The sequence below is a fragment of the Polistes canadensis genome, unplaced genomic scaffold (assembly GCF_001313835.1).
Source record: "Polistes canadensis isolate GaletaPanama2010 unplaced genomic scaffold, ASM131383v1 scaffold_405, whole genome shotgun sequence".
Lineage (NCBI taxonomy): Eukaryota > Metazoa > Arthropoda > Insecta > Hymenoptera > Vespidae > Polistes > Polistes canadensis.
Window position 1 is genome coordinate 26,012 of NW_014569952.1, and position 26,802 is coordinate 52,813.

General features: G+C 32.8%; 6 protein-coding genes across 11 annotated transcripts; 4 read left to right on the plus strand and 2 right to left on the minus strand.

Annotated features, from left to right (window-relative positions):
• Positions 1–166: 166 nt before the first annotated feature.
• LOC106792321 (histone-lysine N-methyltransferase SETD1) lies at positions 167–8,203 on the minus strand. 4 transcript variants are annotated; one of them, XM_014758675.1, is made up of 9 exons: positions 7,984–8,203; positions 4,349–6,114; positions 4,000–4,275; positions 3,622–3,933; positions 3,288–3,551; positions 1,934–3,214; positions 1,595–1,816; positions 1,263–1,520; positions 1,001–1,174 (listed from the first exon to the last, which is right to left on the minus strand). In XM_014758675.1, exons 2-9 carry the CDS (start codon positions 6,080–6,082, stop codon positions 1,001–1,003), a joined length of 4,521 nt encoding a protein of 1,506 aa, XP_014614161.1. In that variant the 5' UTR covers positions 6,083–6,114; positions 7,984–8,203. The 4 variants fall into 4 exon arrangements, with proteins under 4 accessions (XP_014614158.1, XP_014614161.1, XP_014614160.1 ...); XM_014758674.1 differs by lacking the exon at positions 7,984–8,203 and adding an exon at positions 7,371–7,950; XM_014758676.1 differs by lacking the exon at positions 7,984–8,203 and adding an exon at positions 6,289–7,326.
• Positions 8,204–8,636: 433 nt separating this feature from the next.
• On the plus strand, positions 8,637–9,490 carry LOC106792320 (cytochrome b-c1 complex subunit 6, mitochondrial). Its single transcript, XM_014758671.1, has 2 exons — positions 8,637–8,860; positions 9,183–9,490. Exons 1-2 carry the CDS (start codon positions 8,765–8,767, stop codon positions 9,351–9,353), a joined length of 267 nt encoding a protein of 88 aa, XP_014614157.1. The 5' UTR covers positions 8,637–8,764; the 3' UTR covers positions 9,354–9,490.
• Positions 9,491–9,571: 81 nt separating this feature from the next.
• Positions 9,572–16,707, minus strand: LOC106792318 (rabankyrin-5). Of its 3 annotated transcripts, none has more exons than XM_014758668.1 (14): positions 16,576–16,707; positions 16,414–16,497; positions 16,142–16,331; positions 15,925–16,034; positions 15,604–15,863; positions 15,375–15,524; positions 12,884–13,287; positions 12,100–12,813; positions 11,762–12,034; positions 11,230–11,671; positions 10,963–11,160; positions 10,628–10,868; positions 10,300–10,555; positions 9,572–10,220 (listed from the first exon to the last, which is right to left on the minus strand). In XM_014758668.1, the coding sequence occupies exons 2-14, from the start codon at positions 16,415–16,417 to the stop codon at positions 10,091–10,093; spliced, it is 3,372 nt and encodes a 1,123-aa protein (XP_014614154.1). In that variant the 5' UTR covers positions 16,418–16,497; positions 16,576–16,707; the 3' UTR covers positions 9,572–10,090. The 3 variants fall into 3 exon arrangements, with proteins under 3 accessions (XP_014614154.1, XP_014614153.1, XP_014614155.1); XM_014758667.1 differs by having other exon boundaries at positions 16,548–16,707; XM_014758669.1 differs by having other exon boundaries at positions 16,611–16,690.
• Positions 13,644–15,196, plus strand: LOC106792319. The gene is made up of 3 exons (XM_014758670.1): positions 13,644–14,233; positions 14,326–14,499; positions 14,579–15,196. Exons 1-3 carry the CDS (start codon positions 14,188–14,190, stop codon positions 14,863–14,865), a joined length of 507 nt encoding a protein of 168 aa, XP_014614156.1. The 5' UTR covers positions 13,644–14,187; the 3' UTR covers positions 14,866–15,196.
• Positions 16,708–17,096: 389 nt separating the features above from the next.
• LOC106792326 (UMP-CMP kinase 2) lies at positions 17,097–18,430 on the plus strand. The gene is made up of 2 exons (XM_014758685.1): positions 17,097–17,533; positions 17,618–18,430. The coding sequence occupies exons 1-2, from the start codon at positions 17,174–17,176 to the stop codon at positions 17,894–17,896; spliced, it is 639 nt and encodes a 212-aa protein (XP_014614171.1). The 5' UTR covers positions 17,097–17,173; the 3' UTR covers positions 17,897–18,430.
• Positions 18,431–19,894: 1,464 nt separating this feature from the next.
• LOC106792328 (nose resistant to fluoxetine protein 6-like) lies at positions 19,895–26,501 on the plus strand. The gene is made up of 11 exons (XM_014758688.1): positions 19,895–20,309; positions 22,024–22,235; positions 23,076–23,296; positions 23,386–23,477; positions 23,621–23,814; positions 23,879–24,045; positions 24,131–24,299; positions 24,390–24,722; positions 24,793–24,982; positions 25,077–25,219; positions 25,390–26,501. The coding sequence occupies exons 1-11, from the start codon at positions 20,066–20,068 to the stop codon at positions 25,849–25,851; spliced, it is 2,427 nt and encodes an 808-aa protein (XP_014614174.1). The 5' UTR covers positions 19,895–20,065; the 3' UTR covers positions 25,852–26,501.
• The last annotated feature ends 301 nt before the right edge of the window (positions 26,502–26,802 follow it).

A 26,802-nucleotide genomic window follows, 5' to 3' on the forward strand; every position in this document is an offset into this window, starting at 1 on the left:
ATCGAATATACGTCGATATTTATTTGTCATTTTCAGCTGATTGTATACTTTAAGATTGTGCCACAGATGTTTTATGGTTAAAGTGATTTGTTTACTCGTCAATAATTCAATCTTATATTTTTGGTTGCAATTTATGTTAAAAAGGTCAGCCATATGCCAGAAGAGGTACATATCCGACATTTAATGCTTTATTAATTTCACAAGGGTATTGCTAGCAAAAACATTTGTGATATTTATCCAAATGCATCCAGATCTTTGTAAATGCCAAATGTGATTTTCCAAATTTAAATCCGGTAATCACTGGAGATGAAAAGTTGTGGAATATTATTGGGGTCGTTCATTTCGAGTTGCTGAAACCTGAACAAATTGTAGATGCAGATCTTTACTGCTATTTCTAGATATTTTGCTGAAAATTAATTGATTTTTATTGATCCGGCAATGAAAATTTGCACACTAGATAGCAAAAAGTTATTGATAAAGAGGGGTGATTACATCTCGTTAATTAAAAATAAAAACTTATTTATAAAGATTTATCTCTGTTTGAATTTAGTTTAATAAAACGACAGTATTCTTCGTTCCGTCTCGATAGTTACTCGAATAGAATGGTCATTAAAAATATAAACAATAAATATATTTCTCTCTAGTAGATAGATATCTTGAAGATACTCTTATGTAGATAATCGACACAAGTAAAAAACGATTCAAATCTGTGCATTATAACTCATATAAAATAAACGATTTGAACTCAGTAATAAAGAATTTGGCAACTTAGTAGTTTATAAATTACAACGACTCATGTACTATCATATCTCGTTGACTTAAGAATCATTTATAAAGAATGATCTTTAAGAAAAGTCTCACAAGTATAATTTAGTATTTTTCGATAGCATTTTTATAAAATGTTTACATGAAGAAATATTTACAAAAATATGAGAGCAGGACATGGTGAAATGTAGAAGATAGGAAAAAGGGACGAACAATGTAGCTCGATGTGAACTTTTTAATTGAGAGTACCCCGACACTGCGGAGCTCCACAAAGGCAGGGTATTTTGTCATCCTCCAATGGAAATTTGTAATCATAAGTTATTTCTTCGTTAACTCCTATCGGTTGTTTACTGTAGATTACAATTTTCTTTTGGCTTTCTATAGTAATTACTTTTGCATAACAGTTTGGCTAAAAAAATGTTGAAAAATGCGTTGATGATATAAAAAGAATTAGAAGTCAAATATCGGCGGAATGAAAACCTGGGGTAAATACTCACGTTGCAACTGTGATTAATAAATCTTGCTAGATTGCCGCATTTAGTTGCATCAATGATCGTATCCAAATCAATACGGAATAGGTAAGAACTACCAATGCCTGTAGCTTCGTATTGAGACTCCCTTAAATCTGCAACAACTGGTCTAACCATTTGTCCTACATATTCTATAACCATTTCGTCTGCTGCAATCGGTTCCATAGCGAATAAACCCCAATCGTGAATGCCAGACTTCGCAAATTTCAATTGTTTTTTTCTGAACTGCAATGTAATAATAACATGATAACATAAACCTTCCTTTGCATAAAAAATAATAATAGAATAATGTTACATACCTTTAATTGATTAAACTTAAGGAGATCGCTGTCCGTGTCTATTCCAAATGCAGTTAAAAGGCGACGTTGATTACTTCGCGCTTCTCGCGACAAAGCTTGCATCTTACCAGTTAATGCTTTCGTATTACCCTTTGGACCGTTTATTATACCATCTCCTCCTGTATAAGTACCATTACTCTCCTCTACGTCGTTGGAACGTTGTATACTTTGTGCATAATGATGCTGCAAAGAATGAAAACATTGAATTTAATTATAATTTCAATTATTTAGAGACTGATATGAAAACGAACACGTGAGGGGGTTTGGTATATGTTTAATTTAGTAAGAAAAATGAATTACTTTATGCTTTGCTTTCTCCCTTAGATCTACTTTATAGTATCCCTCGGTTCTAGCGCTTCCAGTTGCATGTAATCTTAATTCGTCTCGTTTTCTTCTCTTAGCTGGACTTGGTATATCTGTCGCAGGATGATCAACCCAATGAGTATCGTTTAACCAATATCCTTGAGCGTCATCCGCTAGCAAGGCTTCGTAACTTCTTCTTAAATATTCAACATCTTCCGCATCTATACCTCTGGTCAAGAATTCGTACAAAATACCCATTTCTGACATTAAATCCCTTTCCTTATATACTACTGGTGGTTCTTGAATATTCCTAACATATCTTTCATAAACATATTCATTTTGAATATTTTCCTTCTCTCCTTCGTGTTTCTGAAGATCATGTATTTTGGGATATTTACTCAACTTTCGTTTTTCAACCTTATGCACTTTATCTTTTCCTTTCGTTAATTTGACAACCTTTGAAGCTTTTATCTTTATCGGTGGTGCATTCATACGAACAACAGGTTCCACGGGTTCTGGAAGCGCTGGTGGTAAAGAATATGAATGTTCCATAAAAACCTGAGATGCCTGTGAACCAGGCGAGCTTGGGCTTTGTTGACCATTTAATCGTAGATCGACTTCTGCTTGGAATTTTAATCTTCTAATTTCGAGACTTTCCTCTTCCGAATCTGTAGTAGGAATTTCACTAAACATATCAATTTTCTCCGATTCCTTAAGAATAGGTTCGTCATTAATGTATTTGGCAGACAATGTTTGAAGAGTTCTAATGATATTAGGTTCGATAGGCCCTGGGCTTCTGTGCCGTATAATATTATCCTGGCCAGCTAATGTAATCAGTGCTTCTGCAGCTGAGCTTTCCATTTTCTTCATATCTTGTTGAATCTCTTCTTTTTGCGGTAACTTGGCAATATACGTATTAAGTTTTTGCTGTACATCATTTTCTAACCTCGGTTTGTTCGCATTAACATCTATAGGCTTTAATGTTTCCAATTGTTGTTCCTCTATCTTATTTTGATAATTTTCATTTAATCTTTCATTCGTTTCCTTATCATTTTCATATTTTTCTGGAGAAGGTGGTAATGGACTCTCGCTGTTATCTATTTCAGGGAACTCATCAGAATTTAGATCTATTATTTTTATATCTGGCAGTGGAGTATCTCTACCAGTTGGAGTAGGACAATCCAAAGATCTTTGAATAGCCAGTTCCATTAATATATCTGGATCTTCGCTGTTACAAGCCAAGGGACGATGATCGGACATGCGACTATCCGTGTCTTGCTATAAATAAGATAAAGAAACAAATGAATAAAGATTATGGATATTGGTTTAATGTTTGACACATTTCACGTACCTCATCATCAGAATTTTCTTCATCCGAACTCTCGCTCGAACTACTAGAAGATTCGCTGGAACTAGCTTCTTCGCTAGAACTTTCAGTGGATGAAGATGATGACGAGGAAGAAGAACCGCTCGGAAGAGAAGAAACTGGTCTTTTAACTTTCTGTACCGGTGGTAGATCCAAATCGCTATCGCTTTCTATGATTTCCGTATCAATGCGATCGGATTGATGACTATCTTCGTCTTGAGGTAAAGGACTCGGAGCTTTAATTTTACGCTGTTCAACAAAATATAGATATATTGTATTTGATAGACTTTTGGGAAAATATTTGTATCTCATTGCTTACCCTAAATGAAGGCATCTTTGGCATACTAGCTCTGATACCCAAACCAAATCCATCGTAATTGAGACCCAATGGTGTTCCTTGTTCCAAAAGTAATGAAAGTCCTTGCGGTTTTGAATTTTCTTCTTTATTAGTACTATTAATAACAGCAATGTCACCCCCTTGAGTTTGATTCTTTTCTGATTTTTTCTCATCCCACCAAACTTCAAATAATTTGTATGCAGTATTTTCTACCATTTTCTTATTAAAATCTTTTTTTAAAATTTGTTTCAGTTCATTTACAACTCTGTTTAATACACCATTGATGGTAGGACCCTAAATATAATACAATTTGATATAAAATTATCAGTGTAAAGAGAAGAACTAAATAACAACACTTACCTGCGGATTATCTTTAGTAATATTATGATTTGCCATGGCCTGCAAACGAGATTGGAAAGACGAATAATAACTTGTCCCTTGATGACTTCCAACTGTTCCCGATAAGGATGCCGTGGTAGGTTGGTAATGGCTTTGCAAATAGGTCGTTCCATAAGGATAAGGATATTGGGCTGGTCTAGGCCAACTATAAACGTCTCCGGATGGATAATGACTTATATGGCCAGGATAACCAGGTCCTGGATATAAGTGACTCGAAGGCTCGGGTTGAGCGATAACCTGTTGTCAAATTGTTTTGTTTTTTCTTCAATTTCATAATTATTGTTACTTTATTTTACAAAAATATTGTTACCTCTTCTATTTTTTCATCTCCCGAACTCAATGGACTCAAAGACATTCTGTCGTCGTCAGGTGGTGGAGGAGGCGGTGGCTCTTTAGGTGGTTCTGGTTCAATTTCATCCGGTGCTGGACTGTAACTTCCTAACAAGGCTTCATCTTCGCTAGAACTGATAACGCTGCCTAATTCTTCATCGACGGAAAACTGATTTAAATTGTTCTCACGAATTTTCCATCTTTCCTTGTTTTTTTCTCTCATTTTTTCGAAACAAGATTTGTATGCTTCCTGAGATATAAACGGACTCGGAGGATCCGAAAGCATTTCGTTATCGCCGTGTTGTGATTTTTTATCATCTTCGGAATCACTACCAAATTGTAAAAAAGGAGGGGCCATTCCACCTGCCTTATCCTTCAACAGCATTGCTATTCTCGTATCTAAATCTAAAGTCTTACGAGTTTCAACAGGAGAATCTCTAGATGAATTTTTGACAGTGCTTTGATTATCCTTTTCCTTTTTGGTAGCATGATGTTGACTTTTACTTGCTGAGTCGACTCTTTTATTAGTCGACGCCGTATTAGAACTTGGATTTTCCAAATTAGTTCCATGTTGAGCTGGCCAAACAGATGCAGACGGATACCCAGCAGTTCCAGAATTATTACTCCACCACACGTTTGAATTTGGTTGCATAGAAAGATTTTGGGATACATTTTGTGGTATATTAGTTAAATAACTGTTAGGTGGTTGATGGTGGTAACCACTATAGTAAAAATCATAATTGGTAGCTGGAGTAGAATTTTGAGAATAGTTGCTAGAATAATTTAATTCGCTAGGCGCTGTGCCATAGCCTAAATCACTGCCAGTACTTCCACTAGGTGTAGGATAATCCCTATACTTATTGTATCTCGAATTTTCAACATACGGATCTCTAACTTTTTCTACACTAACAATTGTCTTCTTAGTACTTCTATAATCGTCCCTTTCTTCAGGCACAACTTTATCGATCGGTGTTTGCTTTTCCGGTTCAATATCACACTTTATTTCCTTTTCGATTTTTCTCTCTGGTTTCTTTTCTATGGTTAACTCTTCATAAATCTTTTTACATTCCTCTCCAAAAGCATCGAGAAACACTCTTAATACCCTACCCATCACAGATGTATTGTTCAATTTGTCTACACAAGCTTTGGATGCTTTAGTAGTTTCAAAGACTACTCTGGCTATTCCAAGATGTTTATTAGTTATTGGATGGTAATATATAGTAAGTTCTTCTACGGCACCAAACTTCTGAACCATGTCTGTTAAAAATGTTTTATCAATATTGTCATTAAGGTGACAAAATGTTACCTCCAGCGGAGGAGGTTCCCCGCAATAATTAGAATCTATTTTAAATCTAGGTACAGGTAAGTCGAGTTGTTCTAATCGAGTCCATATTCTTGTTAACTGAGATCTAGGGTCTCGTGGTTGGACCACAGGATACGTCGGATCTCCTGGAACCATTCCATCATATCTATACAATTTGGTAGCTCCTTTTACTAAGAACGGATCCACCAATAATTTATAGTTCCTTGGTTTCTGTGCCGCTTGCGGTGTAGATGGTTCTTTCTGAGAATGAGCTATGTGACTATGGCTATGTTTGGACGATTGATTCGAATTCTGTGACGCGCTCTGCGAATTGCCATGAGAATGGCGATGACGATGCGAGTGTGCATGCGAGTGTCCATGTCCATGTCCATGTCTCTCCATTCCGTTCATTGCCTCCAAGCATCATCCATTCGTGTGAACCACTATCGCAAACGTTTAAGCAAATTTTTGTGATAGAACGTATTTCATATATTTACAATCATAGATTAAAGGGAGAAACAGTGTCCATTAGTATTATTTGTCAAACTATTTGAGAAACTTATAAATACAATTTTCACTAAAAAGTTTTTTTAAACCACAATAAATATATCACGCACCCTTGCTGGAAGAGAACATAACGTCCCAATTGTTACATTTAAAGGTTTACTCAAAATTGAACATTAACTTGTATCACTTGGATCAGTATTCAAATGGATCGTAAATTACGATCAGTGACAATGACACAATGCATCCACTTATCAACAATATAAAACTTGACTTTTATATTTATTTTTATTGAAAAACTCTTGGTGTAACTAACACAATTGCAATGCTTGCAAGATTCTCCACTAATTTTAAAAGATACGACAATTCTCTAGTTTATGAACACCCTTGCTTGCGTGTACGTCTTTTTATTTAAATAATAAAAAAGAAATATAGGAAAACAAAGATATAATGATCGGTGTTCGGTTAAACATTTAATATGTATCTTGCAGAATAGTACAGCGATGATATCAGCAAAGTTCGAACGATTTTTCTTATTTTTTCCAAGTGGAGAACGTACAGGTTATGAACATTCACGATGAGACAAGATTTATTAATCCCTTGCAATTATGCATCCACTTTTTTTTTACGTTTCTTTCTTATCAAACGTACAGTCTTAAAATCCAAGTTGGTTATTTAGCGTACGTATCTCGGAAACACATAACCTCCAAATTTGTCCAAGTATTTACTCAGGCGATTGTTCTGTTGACGAGCAGCATGCCAAATAATTGTAAATCTTCCTAGGACACGTTAACTTTCCGAGACAATTATTTTCATCGTTATTTACACCAATATTATGAGATTGCACGAGTTTGAAGAGGGGAATGAACAAAAAAAAAAATAGAAAATAAAAAATTAGTCGCGACTTGAGAAGAACAAGAATAATCCTTCGAGGCTTAACGCGATCAACTATCGTTCACTTATTTTTTTCGGATCGCAGGAAATAATAATTCGCAAGCTCGGTAGTGTCTCTTTTCTCGGATTATTATGGAACAAAATATATTTTGAAGGTTTATGATTGCGTTAGATCACGATATCGATATCCTCTACCTTTTTCTTTCTTCCTCTCTTTCTTTCTCTCTCTCTCTCTTTCTTTCTCTCCCTTTCTCACTCTCTCTCTCTCTCTCTCTCTCTCTCTCTTCCTTATTTAACTTACCCGTCAACTTTCTTCTCGAAGAAACATACAAGTTTATTGATACCTGCCCGACGAGCATGCACGCACGCACCAACGCGAAAATACCGACTACGAACTTCTATGTCGAGAATATTCTCACCAATGTGTAAAGCACCACCAAGTATTCCACTAAACTAGTATCTTCGAGCCGACCTTTTGTTGATCTTTCGATCAATTAATATTTATTTCCTTAATCGTTCAATTTCTATGTTTCATCCCTGAGACTCGAAAATGGATGACTCTTGAAAAAGAAAAATAATCTCCTCGGGCGCTAAAGAAACAAGCTTATAACGTCCGATAAAGCCGATCGCGATGCACTTTTCAGTGACGCCATCCTTGTCACTTAAGAATCATTACATTAGTAACTACGTGTACATCATATTTCGATAATCCCGATCTAAGTTATTTCATGAAGAACTTATTGATAATGACATTATTTCTCCCTTGATATATCGTCCGTCTTAATAAAATCTTAAACGCCCATCGGACCCACGTTATACGGCTACGTGAACCGAGAACGAACACCCAAAGCTTTTTTTCCCCAATTTTTCGAAAATTCCATTATCATGAAATTTGTAATCGTCGATAATAATACCTGAGAATTCCGTGTATGGCTGGCATTTTGTTAATTTGCCAGGAGTCTGCATAGGTAATTAAAATCTGGCGCTGAATAATTGCTGAAAAACTTGTTGCCCGATGATGTGTGGCATTTAATCCACGCATTGGTCAATTTCCAAAACCGAGAATGATATTGCGGAAGTATTAACTATCCTATTGGCAAATCAGCTAACGCGCTTAAAAAGAAAATAGCGCGTTTTCATGCGCGTTCGTCCCATACCACCCATTTTATCTACTACATGCAAAAGTCCACGTGGATTTTTTGTCAAATGCACCTAAACCTTTTACCCCTAATAGAGAGAGATTAAAAACCAGTTACAATATGTTTTTTTTTTCTTTTTTAAACACACACCGGCCAAATTCTATTTCTTTTTTCAATTAAATATTTAAATATTAACTATATACACGTTTGTCTTGTTTAACTATACTGTCGAATTAAGAATTATTCGATTACATATATGACAGTTGCTCGTCTATTTAAAAGCCAATATTCATTATTTTATAAATATATTACTCGTATTTTATTCGTTATTAATCATTAAATGTCAACCAATCAAAATGAGAATATTTCCATAGGGATATTTCTTGAAACTTTGCTTTAGTTACTTTTAGAATAAGCCTTAACGAATACGAGTCAATTTCATAGCATACAAATAAAAAAAAAACTTATGAGTTGAACATAGTCACTGGATCATTCTATGATAGTCTAGTACACTTTCTGTTCCCTTTAAAGTTTCATAAATATATCTTTTCTTAAAATGTCTTTCATTCAGAATTTGATTAAAAATTTTGTACCAAAAGTTAAGGCAAATGACGAAGAGGAAGAGCTAGTTGATCCTCAAACAGTTCTTCGTGTAAGTTTTTTATTATGTAATACTATCAACTTTAACATGTCAACTAATTTAAAAAACTGATTTAAAAGTTGACAAAACTTTTAGCGTATAATCCTATATTCTTGTTTTATTTTAAATAACTTTTTAACAAGAGTTTATTTCATCAAATTATTCTTAATTATATTTTCATTAATGTTCAATGCTCTTTACCTTGAAGTAATATAATTACTTCAAACCTATAAAATTAATTCTTATAAGACATTAGAGTAAATCTATTTGATCCGTATATTTATAAATATTATCGCTTCATTATTGTACTCTAATAAAATGATATATTTTATAGGAAAAATGCTCAGCGAATCACTGTGAAAAATTCAAAGAAATATTGAACACGTGTAATGATCGTGTTAATTCCAAAAAACAAACCGAAGAAACATGCCTTGAAGAATTGATAGACTATGTGGAATGTGTAGATCATTGTGTAGCTGAAACTCTTTTCAGCAAATTGAAATGAACGAAGTTAGATCCTTATAAAAACTTTACATGGTTATCGTTGCAAATGTCATAGATTAATTCATGTAAGCATTGTATATATATGATCCAGTAATAGAAATAAAATGTAACTTATAGGGAGTGTGCGTGACATTACCATTGCCTAGCATTCACAACTTATCAGGGCCTGTCAAATATTTGCAGTATATAAGAGTAATGACATAAGAAATACAAAACATTGCTAGTGATGAGTTTTATTAAGAATCTGATAGAATTTTAATCTTTGCATAATTTTTTCAACACGAATTGTAATTCTAGAAACGTGCACAATTTGCTTTTTTTATCGTTATTTTTACAATTCACTACACAACAAGTATTTTGAAATTTCGTATTGATAATTATACAAAATCTAATGTATTTGATGAAGTTCCCCTATAAATTTAATATTTCTGCCACAGCGTGCGCTGCGATCGGTTTCGTTGTTCCCCCCCCCCTCCCGCCATGTACTTTAAACGATCCCTTTAAAGGACGATGTGTATGCATAATGAAATCATTATTTTTCTTTTTTGTATTTATAATTTGGAAATAGTTTTTAACAAATTTTTTCTATTAATAAAGTAGTACAATAAAAAGTATATATTATTAATGACATAGAATTACACAGACTTTTAGTTTTAATAACATCTGTACTCTTTAAAAGGCAGATGGAATGACACTTGGTTCGTTTGCATGATAATTTTGATTTATTATGACCCCTACTCATTCTGCACCTATTTGCAATACATCAAAGCATACAGCGCATACGCGTACCGGCCTGTTATATCCAAATTTTAAAATGGGAACATCCTGACCTGAACATTTACTGCATAAGATTCTTCCGCAGTGCCGACTTCAATAAAGAAAGCAATTCAATAAGGTAAAGATAAGAATACTTTAATGTAAATTTAGTAAAGTAAGATAGTTCTTACCAATGATGTTTACGCATGGTTATAGAAAACTTTGTGCCACATTCCAAACATAGGTCTTTGTCCGCCCAAGGTGCTTCTTGCGTTAAAGAATCTAATAATCTGTATAACAATTGCTTAGTTGCAACTTGATAATTAAAAATTGTTATACCATCCTTATTCATTGAACCGAGACAAGCCCCAGAGCGTACTAGTGTTCGACACAAGTTACCATTACCTTTCATGTAGGCTATTAACAATGGGGTATTACCATCTAAGTCTGAAATTAAAATAATAATGCTATGCGGGTGAAGCTTCAAATATTAATCGATATCAAATTAATTATGTTTACCAGCATTGTTCACCGGATATTGCGACATGCATTCTAAAAAGAGTTCGCATATAGTTGCAGCATTATCTCTTCCGCATCTGGCTAATTCGTGTAAAGGATTTCTGCCTTTAAGATTTACTGCTTCCGCGTCTAAAGTACATTCTGTTAATAACGTTCTTACAACAGATACGTGACCTTCTCTAACTGCTACATGTAATGCGTTATCGCCATCCGCATTTACTGCATCAAAATTAATATTGTTCTACGAGAAAAATTCATATATACATGTATATGTATATACACATATCAATAGTATTCCAATAACATCATGAAATATTAATGAACAATATATTTACATGCAATAACGCGGACACGACTGTAGCATGGCCAGCTTTCGCTGCAGCATGTAATGCAGTATTTCTATTCGCATCTGTATCATTGACGCGTGCTTCAGCTAAAATCAAACTTCGTACCAACATTTCATTTCCAGATATGGCAGCGAGATGCAAGGGAGGTGTCTGCGTAACGTCGTGTACTCTAGAATTTACATCTACCTACAAAAATGATTTTTATCAATTAATCGTAGATGTAATGGCTGTGTCCATACATAAAATCTTATATACCTGTATAGAAAGTAGAAACAAAATGCTTTCCATGTCTCCTTTTTGTATAGCAGTGTGTAAAAAGTTTCTTCCCTTATTGTCATATTGCTCTGCAGCTTTAGGTAACCTTTCCAATATCGCCTGCGCTGCTTTATTGTTACGAACAGTTAAAGCTGCCGCGAATGGCGTTAAACCTTTTTTGTCTCTCTTATTTAAATCTATATTAGGATGACATAATAACAATGATATTATTTGCGAATGTTGATTTTGTATTGCTACATGAACAGGAGTTTTTCCTTCCGCGTCACGAGCATTCACATCTGCTCCATGCTCGATAAGAGTTTGAACAACTTGTTCGAGACCCCATTGACAACACAAATGCAGCGGAGTACATTCATCCTTCGACTCGTCGCCTCCGGTGCCATTTGGTCCTGGACGTCTGGGAGCGTTTAAATCGCATCCGCTATAAGAATGAATATTTAAAAGTAACAAGTAAGAGAAACTATGTCCTAATGTTCATATGACAAAGAACATTTTTATATTCACGATATACCTTCTTATGAGGAATTGTGCTATGTCTTCTTTATTTTCATCAATTGCTCTGTGTAATAAAGTTTGTAAACATCCATCTGGACCGGGACCCCAGCAATCAGCATCTGCTCCATGTTTAACTAAAATAGAAGCGGTATCTTCTTGATCCGAATCCAATGCATCCCACAAAGGGCATCCTACTGAAGTATCTACCCCTCGTCTACAAAGAGCTTCTACCACCTCGCTAAGTCTGCAGTGCACACCAAGTTGCAATGGTGTCTCTCCGTTAGCTGTCCTGTTAATATACCCTTTAGTAAATATAAATACATTCTTCATTAATCTATTACCAATGTTACTTACTTTGCATTCATTTCTGCACCATTTTCTAACAAAAAAATAGCCGTTGCCGAATCTTCTTTTAATATAGATTGATGTAGCAACGTTAGTCCTTCTTCGTTGCATTGATTTACATTTGCTCCAGCTTTTATTAAAGCCAAAACAATATCTATGCCTTTTTTAAATGGAGCTTTTATCGCCAAGCTTAAAGGCGTTTCTTTAGCTTTGTTTTTCAAATTTAATTGTAAATTTGCATCCTTAGCATTCAGTAATTCTTCTACGATATCTAAATAAAAATATGAAACTGCAATATGTATGGGTGCATCTTCTGTAGTAAGCGTGACCATGTTTGTTGGAATGCCATATTGTAAAAGAACTTTTGTTAATCGTTTCGAACCGACTTTGCAAGCTTCGTGTAAAATCGTGTAGCCGTCATAGTTTGTTTTCGTTAAGCTATCTTTGCAATATTCAGTTAAAAACAAGGCAGCTTCTTCTTTATTATCTCTGGTTAAAATGTGTAGAAGAGTGTCCCCTGTTTCCTCATATTCAGGATTAGGTATTGCTCCTCTGAGTAAAAGTTCCTTAGCAAAAAATGATTGGAATGGTTCTATTTCCATTGCTAAACATAACGGAGTATCGCCTTTATTAGTTCTTGCATCCAAATTTATATTTTTGGATTCAACTAATAAATTAAATATCGGCTTGTTTTCCTCCGAAATACAACTATGCAAAGCAATCCTAAAAGATGAAGTAAATATATATAGAGAGAGTAAATACATTATATGTAATATAGATAATTATTAATTACCATCCTCTGTGATCTTGTAAATTAGGATCTATACCAGCTTGCAATAATTTAGAAGCAACAGCTACTATATTTTTAGTGTCATGTTTTGTTACTAGATGCAACACAGTGCATCCTTCTAATTCCTTGTAATTATCCAGATTGTTCGCATTGTCGGTAAATTTAATAGGTTCGCATAATTTCTGGCTACTTCCATTGTTTTCCAATTGTTCAATGATGAATTGAGCTGAATACGAGTCACCCCTTAAAATAGCATTCTGAAGTAAAGAAAGACCTCTTGAATCTTTGGCGGTAAGATTTGCCCCATGTTCAACCAAGATTTGTGCCAACGAGGGTTGTCGTGCTTTTAGAGCTACCTCTAATGCAGTTTCTCCTTTTTGATCAATTACGTTGACTGCTTTGGGAAGCTGCAAAAACACAAATATAGAAAATATATTATTTCATTTTCTTTAATACCCAGAATTATTTGTGTCTATTTTTTAAGAATGATAATTAATACAAAAGAAATAGGAAATAAGGAAAAAAGAATATGAATTTCAGAACAATGAATCATTCAAATGTTAATCATTAACTCAAATAAGTCATTAATTTAATTGCATTGTATATAATAATTAACATTGCAGTTGTTGTAAAGATGTTATACGTAATAATCTATATTATTGATAATTACAATAGATATTGAAATATTTTTATTTTCATTATCAATTGTTAATCGAATTAGAAAGCAAAAGGAATAAAAAAGGCAATATATTTTGTATAAGTTTGAGAACCACTGTTGGAGAGTAGTCATACAGGAATGCAGAATTGGTCACGGAGGAAGCGTAGAGATTACTTTCCGATATGAATAAGCTACGATATACGGGCGAATCAAAAAGAATACGGAGATGATATAGTAGTCGACGATACCGTTGCTTAACCACTTGTTAATATAATATTTTCTATGCACAAACTTACTTAATTTTCAAGATAAACATGTATAGGAAATATATAACCTTATGATTTGCAAGAAATTAAGAAAATAAATCAAGTAAATATATCGATCTAGTGAATCTCGTGTGATAAGCATGAATTGTTCATTTCCTTCCTTTTAAAATAATTTTAAATAGTTTTCAATTAGCAAACGTACAAAGTGCAGTTTAGAAAGTGCATCGATGCAATATCAACATAACCATAAAATAAGAGACAATCATTGAAATCGACACAAAAAACATATTTTTATGTTTATTTGTTTTAGCAAATGATCATTATTTGCAACTGTGAATGATTTTATTTTTAAATAATAATCTAGTTACAAAATTATCCTAAAGATGCGAGTAGAAAGCTTACTAATTCAATTTGTCACAATATTTTTATGTAAGTAAAACTTTCATTTATATATTCTTCACTGTATTTATTCTTATTGCAAAATATTAAAATATAATTACAAGAGACTCTGTATTTTATAGATATCTTAAAAACAAAAGCAGAAGGCATTATGTGCTACCGTTGCGTGTCAACATTTTCAGGACATGACGCATCCGAAAAACTTTGTTCTCAATTCAATGGGAATAAGACATTTCAAGTTTTCTGTCCAATGTCAACATTTTGTGTAAACAAAACTATCTATTATAAATCCCAAAGTATGTGGAGCTTTTAAAAATGCAATTAGGAAATGTGCTTAAGAATTATGATTAATGTTGTTGTTTGACACTGTTTCAGCATCCATGGTTAAAATAGTTGAAAGAGGCTGCGCTACTCAAAGATATTTATCTAAGATTTATAATAATAAAACAAGAGAGTGGTACGATAAGGAAGAAGTAATAAAAGCTTATGAAGAAGGTTGTACTATCGGTGAAGACAGAGGAGCAACTGGTAGACCACCTGAATATTGTTACTGCAATTCTGATTTATGTAATTTTTCTCCTTCCATTAAGACGGCAAATCTGACTACTACTATCTTTCTATTGACGCTATCTTTATTATTTGTTAATTTTTTACACGTTTAAGAAGTTAACGTAAATATTTTAATGTATAAATTTGATAGCCTCTAAATTAAAATATTGTTACCTCGAAGGAGTAAGTTTATAGAATAATATTTGAGAAATCCAATGTGCATTTCTTACGGTGCAACGATATTGGATACAACGAATACTTAAGTTTAATAATGTACTTCTAATATTGTGTATTGTATTTTTATAAATTTACACCAATTAGTTAGGTATTAATACTTTTGTGATATCATTACGTTAAGAAAAAAATGTAATCTCTATTAAGGATACCATTTTATTTACAATTTGATAATTATTTAATATATTACGCGATATATTCCATCTATAAGAATAATTTTTTATTCTAGAATTTTTAATCCGTTCTATGGCCAATAGATGAATATTTTTAACACTCACCTGTTTTATTATAGCATACATTTCATAATTTGCTATACGATACACATATTAGTTTCCTTATTTTGAACACTAATGAAAAGTAATTAAATAAAACAAAAAAGGTTCCTTACCTCTGCATTATTTTCAATTAAATACAAAAATACAACGTCCTCCCTTATTAAACGAACTGCCGAATGTAAAGGGTATGTGCTTTTAGCTTGTAATAATTTGTACAGTAAAGAACCAGGCATCTCTTTAAAATCTTCTCCTGTTAGGTCTTCCTGTAAATCAAATCTTTAACTTAATCATTGTTCGATGTTAACAAATACTTTATACAAATTAGGCAAGTACTTTACCTACCCAGTGTGCGGATATCAATGAACTACAATGATCTCTGAGATTTTGTATGCCCAATTCTTCAGCAGCTACGTACAATTGAACGCAATCTTTAAGACCAGCAATGCCGACCAAATATTTTTCGCATTGATCGATCAATTCTGATAATTGAAAAGATGAAGCAGCTCTCATTAAATCTAACGTTAAATTTTCTTGGGAAACCTTTCCCGTGTAAATCCATTTTAATAAAATTAATCCTACATGTGTATCTAGATTGCTCCAGTCTGTAAACAATGTATTTTCTAGAATAATTCTTAGAAGATTGATTTAAAGCAAAGGCATTACCTAGTACCGGTGTACCGGCAAGAACAGATTCACCAAAGAAATCACTGCGAGCAGTCAGGACAAATCTGTGAGCTGGTACTTCTTGATCCGCTAATTTAATGGTAATGTCACTAAAAATAACAAACGCATAGTTCATGCACTCTTTTAGCATCTACATAGTCAAAAAATTATAAAGATTTGATAAATGCATTGCATGATATTCCCAATGTTCATATACCTGTAATTATGTTGATTGTATAAAGATGCAACCGTTGTTAAAAGTCGACCAACAAATCCATTTTCACGTTTATCCGCAGTTGCAATAGCATATTCGCGTTGCAGTTCTGCATTTGCATTATGCAAATTGACGTACTGTTCCCGTAATAAACATAAACGTTGTTGCCACTTTTGTGCTTCTGTAGTATCTTCTAAAATGAAAATGAAATATCTCCACAGCATGCGGACATAGATTTGTAATACTATTGTAAACAAATATTTTGATAAACCTACCCATAATCTTGCGTGTAATTGTTTTAAAATGATCTTAAATGTAGGGTGAATATCTCTCGGGTGACAGCATCCACAGGCCGCTATCTGTATAGGTTATATTTTATAATGAATATATAAAAAATTATGAAACTTACTTAGGTAATAGTGAAACTTGAAAAATACGTGATAAAATGAGAATTTATTAAATATCCGCCCACACTATTTATTGCATCTGTCAATTGCTTTCATCATCAGTGCAATTCTTTGATAAACCTAATGCCACACGACTGATAAAAAAGTTCCTATGTTTATTCTTTTCGATAATGATATAAATGACGTCGATGTTTAGGATGTCGATTTAGAATTTATCTATCGATCAATGCGATTTTCGCTAGAATATTTCATAAAAGAAAGAATATGAATAATTATTCAAGTTGTTCATTGAAAATGTGTTCATTCTCAAGTGATTATTATTTATTCCAGCATTATTGTTGCCATCATTACTTTGATAGGCCCCCGTGATTCAAAGATTTAAGATTGACCTATTTTTAATTTGATAATTTATTTGAAAATAATGAGAAGTAATGAAATAAAGTACGAATTAAATGGCGGTAATTATGAATAAATATTTGACGGTTTTTTCGATCAAGTTTTGTACAAATGGAAAAAGTTAGTCGTGTTATTTATAATAATGACCAAGACGATTTAAAAAATGGCGCTGGTTCATACCCCCGATATAGGAGATACCTCTTGGTCGTAGTGTTAAGTTCTGTTATATTTTATGTTCACGGTAGCCGCAGCTGGACTGCGCCGTTTAGCAATGTCCGCGATAGAAAAATTTGAAGTTTTGTTCGTTTTGGGTGGACCCGGTGCAGGCAAAGGTACGCTATGTTGTTTATTATCCGAAAAGTATGGTTACGTTCACTTGTCGGCTGGTGATCTCTTGAGGGAGGAGAGAATCAAACCCGGTTCGGAATTTGGCGAGCTCATCGAAACGCATATTAAGAATGGCACTATTGTTCCGGTTGAAATTACTTGTTCTTTATTGGAACGTGCCATGCAGACATCTCAGGCTCCTAAAAAAAGATTTCTCATCGATGGTTTCCCAAGAAACGAAGATAATTTAACTGGTTGGAACAAGGTAAGAGGTTATGGTTAAAGTAAAACACTTTTATAAGTTAAAACATGCTGTATATGTAATACTTGGTATTATTTTCTACGATAGGTCATGTCGGACAAGGTACTTTTGAAAGGCGTCTTGTTTTGCGAATGCTCCAAAGAAGTTTGTACTCAAAGATGCCTCAATCGTGGAGCCAAAGGTAGTGGACGCAGCGATGACAATGAAGAAACTCTTATAAAGAGGCATGAAACTTATATACAAAAAACATTGCCTATAATAGAGTATTATGAAAAGCAAGGCCTGGTGTATAAGTTCGATAGTATGAAAACACAGTTGAAAGTATTGGAAGACGTAGAAAAATTTTTACCTAGCATAGGATGGTAAATAAGATGACAAACTATTTACATGGGAAGAAATAATCTTACAGTCGATATTTTTCTTTCTTTTACCAAATATCAATCATTGAATTTACAAACTTTTGTTAGTCGATAGAAATGATACGCTAGACATATTGCCAATAACATTATCTTACTCTTCTACTTAATATTTTTATCAATTGATATTTCGTCAGGATTATTTTATCTGAATAATTATATACATTATTGTAGAACGTTATTGTAGAACAAAGCATTAACTGTAGAAATTATGAGACGTCCATGTAACATTCCTTAATGCGCATTATTGTCAAATTCTATTGGAAGAGAATGCGGGAATAGGAGAAAAGTGTTTTATTGTTGATGACGAAGACGATAAGATGGTATAGAAATAGAAATTATTTAATACCAAGTTGTATACAGAAAAAGAAGATGTTTGTAATTAATATGTATATATAAATGCAATAGATATACAAAACAATGTATAATGGTTAAGCATTAATATTGCTGTGCAAGCAAATAATAAAACTGGACTTGAGAATTATATTACAATGGTTAGAATTGAATAACAATTTATTTCTTTTACTCTTCCTCCAATGGACTTGCAGAGTAAGAAGTAACAAATCATTTTCTAAGATGACAAAATACGACGATTAACGAGTCGAGAAAACAATGTAGAATATTGTCCTTTACTTTTATTTTTAACTGAAATCATAGAACACGTTAACATCAAATCTAAATGACATCTTGCGATATCGCGCGTTAAGCACGATAATCAAGCCTATTTTATATTTTTTTTATCAATTTTTCAAATGTTAATCGCACGATGAAAGAAAAGAGAAGAAGATAAGAAGCGAACACAACCACGTAGACCACTTACAATCAGAATAAATTTTAAGTTGGTTACATTTCTATTTGCAGAGTTGGAAATGAACGTTTTTCTATTCTATATTCAAATTGAATGAAAACATTTTCGAAAGCACGGAATTGTATTTTTCGATTGAACTTAAACACCTCTTATTAATCACACAACTAAAATAATTGTTTTCTATGTCTCGTTGTGAATAGAAAATTGAAACAGGATAATAGATTAATTATATTTTATCGTGAAAGCTGTCGCAATATCTTTAACACGTTATAGAACTTACTTGTATTTCCTTCTTCGTCGAATGCATCGACAAATGCATCAACAGATGCATCGAATCGTGCGCCTCATTAACAGGACGTTGACATTTACTCGAGTAAACATCGTCCTGAATCACCGATAACGTTGTTCCGCCTATCGATTAACGATAATACTTTTGTCATTTTTATCTCATCCGATTAAGATCTCGAGTTTCTTCGAAGTACATAGAAATCAAAGAGTTTTAGCGCATAGAAACGAAATCGAGTAAGAAGAAGAACAAGAACAAGAAGAAAAATGTAATTGTTTAAAAAGGAATGAAAGATAAAGGATCATCTTGGTGTGTTACTCTCGATGAGATCATTTAAATTCTACTTAGAGACAAAAATTCATTAAAATATGAATACTTGATTTAATTGAATATTAAATACTTTATTTAATGATATCATTTAAAAAGCGTTCTCCGAATTTTGTAAGTAGTCTTGATGATGCGTCACAAAATGGTATAGGAATAATCTTTGGTCGAAAGTACAAATAAGAAAGAATGATCAATCGGTATGATTTGGAAAGACGGTTCTATGTTTAAGTTTGCTTTTTCCATTAGGAGAGAGTATCGGTAAGATCAAGCAAGAGCGAGATCAAGAACGAGAGTGAGAGAAAGAGCAAGAGGAAGATAGTAGGAGTAGTAGGAGTAAATAGTTGCCGGTAATAGGTTCGTAGAAGAAGCGTAATCTTTGTAACATCGATAAAAGGAGATGCGATACGGCGAGCGGCGGCGGCGGCAACTCCCCCGAAGCAGCAACTTGCTCCTCCTCGTTAGCAGCTCGTCGTTGTCCAATATATAAGTAAACCGTCGGGATTGCCAGTACACAGTACGTTCTACGTTTTCCCGTCTTTCTCTCCTTCAGACGGATTTACCCGCGTTCACGTAGTCAAACTTTCGCGCAACGAGGATCCTTTCATTTCCTTCCTTTTCTTTTCTTTTTTCATTTGTTTAATATCAAAGTTACCATCGACTTCCAGGTATACGCGGAAACGCCGATTCTAAAATTAAAAATGAGTCTCCTACGAGCAATCAACAATCCTCCACATTTTATTATTTATTTCCATACTTTTATTATATTATTTTCGTTGATAATTTACAACGTAGAATCAGGTTCCTCCATAAAGCCAGAAACGGTCCTTTCGAATATTTTCATGCGACCGTTTGAACCTACTAAGTGGAGTACGAAAGAATGTCAACGGGATAGCGCCATCTACTTGGAGGAACTCTCGCGTTATACACCATGGGCTTTGAAAAGTAAGTAAATATCCTGTTTATTCAAAGTTCCTTTTCAAAAAAATATGATCTATTGTTAATGAGAGAGATATAGAATGATTGGTAGGTCAAGTTCGTTTCCAATAATAACGAGGAAGAGATACCGAAATAAATACACTCTATTCATTATTAATGATATTAATTATCGTGAAATATATCAAGAAAGTGAAGGTTCGCGTTTGAAATATACGATATATGTATATATATATATAGTTGAAGCGCACCGGTTTGCGTGCGCCTGTTTTTTTTCCTTTTATTTTTCTTTCTTTCTTCATTTTCCGATAGATCCACGAGCAGAACTTCGCGTTACCGTAAAGACGGTTACGGCTGCCACGGCCAACAACTCGCAACTCAGTCAGCGAGTTTTATTTCTCATTGAACTTTATTCTTTACCATCTATCTTTTATTATAATTCTCTTTGATTTTTCCTTAAGAATCCCGATCACGGTCATCCTCACCTAAGAAGTAACAAATATCAATATAAAACGGTTGCAACCGGTTTCTGCGTCAGCTCGAGAAACTAAGTGGATCAATAAGCAGTAACTATGGTGCCGATGACCGTCCTTGGTATCAGGGTTTATCTGTTTTACTCGATATAAGATAATCGATCGATTTCCTTTACTTTTTCTCTCTCTCTTTAATTTTCAAACCAATAACACACAACATCAAAGCTTTTATTTTATTGTTTTCCTTATCGAACAATCGGAGGAATTTTTGTTCGATCATTTTCAACGACGACGATGACCTTCGATAGTTTCGCAACGTACAAATTATTTATTCAATATTTATTTAGACAAAACGATACTTTTCGGTTTAATATGTGACTTTTTTTTATAGTATACTATTATTACTTTTCGATTTCTTTTTTTTTTTTTTCGTGGGAATTAACTAGGAATTCATGCATTTCATGAATATGTAAATTGTGACGTTAAATAAGGAAGTTGTTTCGTCTTTTATCAATATTTATTTTAGAAATAGTTTATCGTTCGACCAATATACATAGTACACATACAATTATCATACTTATGTATTTCCTTATCGCTTGTGAAAACTTCATCGGTTCGGTTCGTTAATGTATCTGGCATTGAATCTTTATCATAAATGTATTTTTATCTATTAGATATATATATGTATATATATTTTGTGCTTCGATAAGTTCTTTGTTTGCATAGGATGCGTTCCCACGATCTATGCGACTTAAGTTTCAACAGTGACGAATGAATATTTCAAGCCTCATAAATTCACTTTTAATTATCAACTTATATAAAATTCTAACCGATTTATATATATATCTCTAATAGATAAAAATATATTATTAAATAATTATATTATAACGATAGGTATTGTTTCGATCATTGTTCGAACGTTACTCAATCATTAATTCATACGTATATGATATTATATCGAATATCATAATGTATAATAATCGAATTTCCGTTTATTTTCAAATAACAATTATTCATTTTTTATTTAGTCAAAATTATGTATTAATTTACAAATACACGTAATTATTATCAAATCTAATTAATATTATCAAATTAATATATATTCTTCTAAATTTGTGTTTATCGACAAAAATTATGATCAAACTTTNATAAAATAATTATATATATATATATATTATATTATATTAATTATATACATACGAACAAACATTTTGTTTTTCTTTTCTTAATTTTGTTTTTGGTATTTTTAGTGTACGACGCATCGGTAAAAATACCGACCGGTATCATAACTGGAAATTACAAGCAGTTGGGCAATTACAACGAATGTCTGCAGGTTAAGAGCGATCAAGGAATTTCTGGTCAATCCTGTAGCGCTACTATACAATTCGAAGTAGCAGAAAATAATAGCACATCCAAAGAATTAAATCTTGCTAATTTGCTGATAAACATCGCTGCAGCATCCGTAAGTTTGAATATTTTTCTTTTCTTATTATATTCGAAACATTGGTTTCCATTTCGAATGATTTTCCTAATCAATTTATGAGATTACTAGTAAATAGGAATAAAGTTGTTTTCATTTCAAATTACGAGTAGATAAATAATCTTTCTCAATTGAGTATTACATAATGTTTCGATAAATGATTGTTCGCGACCTTGTTAATTGTTTCTCGTTTACAAATAGTAGTTAAATATAAGAACAAAAGAAGTTTAACACGTTTACTGTCAACACTTTTTCTATTATGGGATACGTGTCCTGTTGACATTTTTTTTACTACTGATAAACGACTTTGTAAATCATTTTATTATTATTTGTTTCTTTTAAATACGAATAAGATTGAGACATTTCTAGCAACGAGAATAATTCCTAATCGTAACAATTGATTCTATTTCAAGAAAACATATACAAAAAACAAAAAGGAACAAGTTTCACGAACAAATATATTTCATTTACTCAGTTTTTATAATAGTCAAAAACCCTTTCTCGAAGAACCTTTGTTTGGAAGAATCTAAAAATGGATAATTTTGAACAAGTACTTGTGTTGTAAATTCAATTGTTTTTATAAAATCAAGTAACTCGTTATTAATTTTCCTTGTAATAATAAATCATAAGTTTTTTCAAACCTTTATAAAAACAATGATATTATTAAAAAATTGATCAGAATCGATATTTATTCTAATTATATAATTTTTATTAACGATCTACGTGTGTTGAGGTCACCGGTGACCTCATGGCAGTGAACGTGTTAATCGAATAGATAAAGTTTCATCGTATATCATATTTTATTGTTTTTGTTTATCATAGAACGCAACAAAATGGCAGTCGGGGAATACAATCGCTTACGAATGGATGTTGTGCGTACCATCGAGTTGCAATCATTCGGAAGTTCAAGAATTTTTGGAAATCCATATGGATCCCTTAAAGGTCGAAGGTCGGCTTGATTTTGTGATAAACGTTCCAATAACATCTTGCCATACTTTGGAATCCGAACGGACAAGGTTCGATCTATCCGATTGGATTTACATGTAAAAATCAATTATTACGTTTGTATTTGTTGACTTTATTGATCTTAGATACAATCGATCAATTGATAAACTGTGATTCCAATTTTCAGATCTATTCTTCTTATCTTTTCGTTGATAATTATCGTTAGTACGACTTTCGATATCTTATGTAAAGGACATTTGAGTTCATCGAACCGAAAAGGTGAGTCTTATCTTATAAAATTATCGTTTTTTTTTTCATTTTTCTTTCCCATTACATAATTGATTATTATTTCTTTTATCTTTCTTTTTTTTTTTTCCTCTCATCAATCTTTAGAACATAATCTTACGTATTTCTTTTTCCAGGTAAAAAATATATTTTATTAAACAGCTTTTCAATTTATACCAATTGCAAGAATCTATTCAATACCGACAGACCTCAAGGTTGTATCGCTTGTTTGGATGGATTACGATTTATAAGTATATGCTGGATCATTTACGGACATACTTATTACATTGAAGTAATGGGTATTAATATGGATTTGACTCAAGTACCAAAGGTAAAGTTTAAAAGAAGAATTTATCAATGTGATTTCAAATAAAATTTCTTTTTCTTCTGATTAGTTGCATGAAAATTGGAGTAAGATGTTGGTGTTAAATGGAAACATGGTCACGGATACCTTTTTTTTACTCAGTGGAATTCTTCTTGCTTACACTGAGGTCATGAAAAAGGTGAAAAGCAATAATTGGAAGTTTGACGTTATCGGTCTTTACCTCCATCGTTATGCAAGGTACGTATTATAAACAAGTATCAAGAAAACCTATGAGTTTATGAAAAATAATAAACCAATTCGAATGGGGGTTTTGTTGTTGCAGATTAACACCAGCGTATGCCATGATGATAGGATTCTATTCCACTTTATATCATAAATTTGGAAGTGGTCCGCATTGGAATACGTGGGTTGGTTTAAATCGAAATTATTGTCGTGAAAATTGGTGGACCAATCTTCTTTACATCAACAATTATGTCAACGTTGCCGACATGGTATAATAATCATTTTGTTTTTTTCCAATTGGAAATAATCTTTCAAACGATCCACCTTTAAAACTTCATTCTCAACGTGCATTATTTCAGTGCATGTCACAATCCTGGTACCTGGCAGTTGATATGCAGTTGATTTGGTTATCGCCGATCTTTCTTTACCCGATGCTCAGTTCAATGAGAAAAATATTTTTCTGGATAATCATCAGTTTAGCTTTTGTGTTATCGATAATCTTACCCTTCACCATGACATTTTTCAATCGATTTACTGCAACTATGTTATACTATAAGGAACAAAATGATGTAGCTAATGTTTTCTTATATATTTATACAAGAGTATACACCAGAGCTGGGCCTTACATCATTGGTTTAGCATTAGGTTATTTATTGGCTAAAAGAAATTCTTATGATATCAAGTTAAAAAAGGTAAATGAAAGTTTTGTGCTTGGAATTAAGGTAGGAAAACGTTTTGTTTAACGATGAGAATTTGTTGTAGCTTTATGTAATCATCGGATGGTTGATTGCCATTCCAATAGCACTGTCAGCTGTTCTTGGTGCACGAGAAATGTATTTTGATGATCATCCTTATAACAGATTGGAGGCTAGTTTTTATGCTGGGATGCACAGACACGCTTTTGCTTTAGTTGTATCTTGGATCATTTTCTGTTGCGTCCATGGATACGCAGGTATAATCGTTTAATTTTAATAATTCATTAGATTTTCTATACGTTTATATTTATGTAAGAAGAAAAGAGACAATAAGCAAATCGATTTCCAAAGGTCTAGTTGGAGAATTTCTTTCTTGGCGAGGCTGGGCGCCGCTCAGCAGATTAACTTACACTGCTTACCTTTCCCATTATATTTTTATATTATCCCGAGCCGGAAGTGTGCGCACCACCGGCAATTTAACGTCGATGAGCGTGGTAAGCATGTGCGATCTTCTGCGATAATTTTATTAAAGAGAACGAACTTGAACACTTTCTATTATTATACGTATTATTATAGTATATGATGGTTGAACAGATTAGAAACTATATAATAAATCGTTATAATCCTTCTCTACTAATGTTTAAACAATGATTACTTTTTCCAGATGTACGCATTCTTTGGAAATTTGTCATTTACATTGGCATTTTCCTTACTCTGGAGTTTATTTTTTGAAGTTCCTTTCATAATTTTGGATCGAACATTTCTATCACGTAACAAGAAGAAAACTTCTTCTTCTTCTCCTTCGAAAAACGATCAAATTCAAAAGGAAGGATATCATTCTTCGCTGGAATCGAAGAAGGAAATTTATAAAATGGTCGACGATCCTTCCTGGTCGAGGACTTCAATTACAAGTAATGAAAATGTTATTGAAATTGCTGGTACATCTGCCGAAATTGATGTCAACAATGAAGATATAACAAGCAAGAGGTTTAGTTTAATGGAAGGGAAAACTGATAATGACAATTGTACAGATTGTATTTACGTAATTAACGATTTCGAATTAGATAGTAACAGAAATTCGTTTGTTAAATCGGATTTAGAGGAAAGACGAAGTTGGCCTGTATGAAAATGATTTCTCACAACTTGTTATTTTTTTTGTTTTGTTTTATACTATTGTATATATTATTACGTCGACAAAACGATCGAAGCGTTTGTTTTTAAATTGTTAAATGCGCGTAGGTTATTTTAAACGAGACATTTTGTATTATCCGAATGGCCAAGGAATTTGAAGTCGACTACAGAAGTTTTTTTAGGCTTGACCTTTAATTCTCTTACTTTCGAACAACAACGATTCCACATTCGGATTAGAAAGTAACTAACGCCGATTGCGGTATTACACTCGTTTTGATCAAACTTTCTTCCGTGTTTAAAAACTAGTTAATATATATTACGTATATACAGGAACATTGAAAGTATACGCACAGGATATAACAATTGATATATCGATTAAACAAACTTATTTATCATTTTTTAAACGAAATAATGTTATTCCGTGAGAAATATTTTCCAATCGTATCTATCGATAACGATGAATGTCCAAGTGCGTTATTTAAATGTCCCATACTGTAAATATTTGTACAGTACTAGATAAATATTGTAATGTAAATAGAGAGATCGTGTGTGTATGTAGATATTTTTTATTATTATTTAGAGAATCTAGAGAGAAAAATATAATATATTATTTTATATTATTTTTATTGTGAAAAAGGAAATCTATCGCGCATTTTTAAATGATATTTATCAAATACTCTTTTGGGTTTGATTATTTTTTTAAACTGATTGAAATAAAATGAAATTACTTTTTTTATATCTCTTCTTCTTCTTTTAAATGTAATTAAAATTAATGGATAATAATTTAAACATGCAGATGTATAAAGAATATTCATTTACATTTGGTTGAATTGTAGAAAATTCCTTCGCGAGCATATTCCATTACAAATTGAAATGTCGAAACCGTCATCGAGCCTGGTCGTTGTTTATTTAGGCCACCGTTTTCATGTCTCCCTGTCGTTTCTCC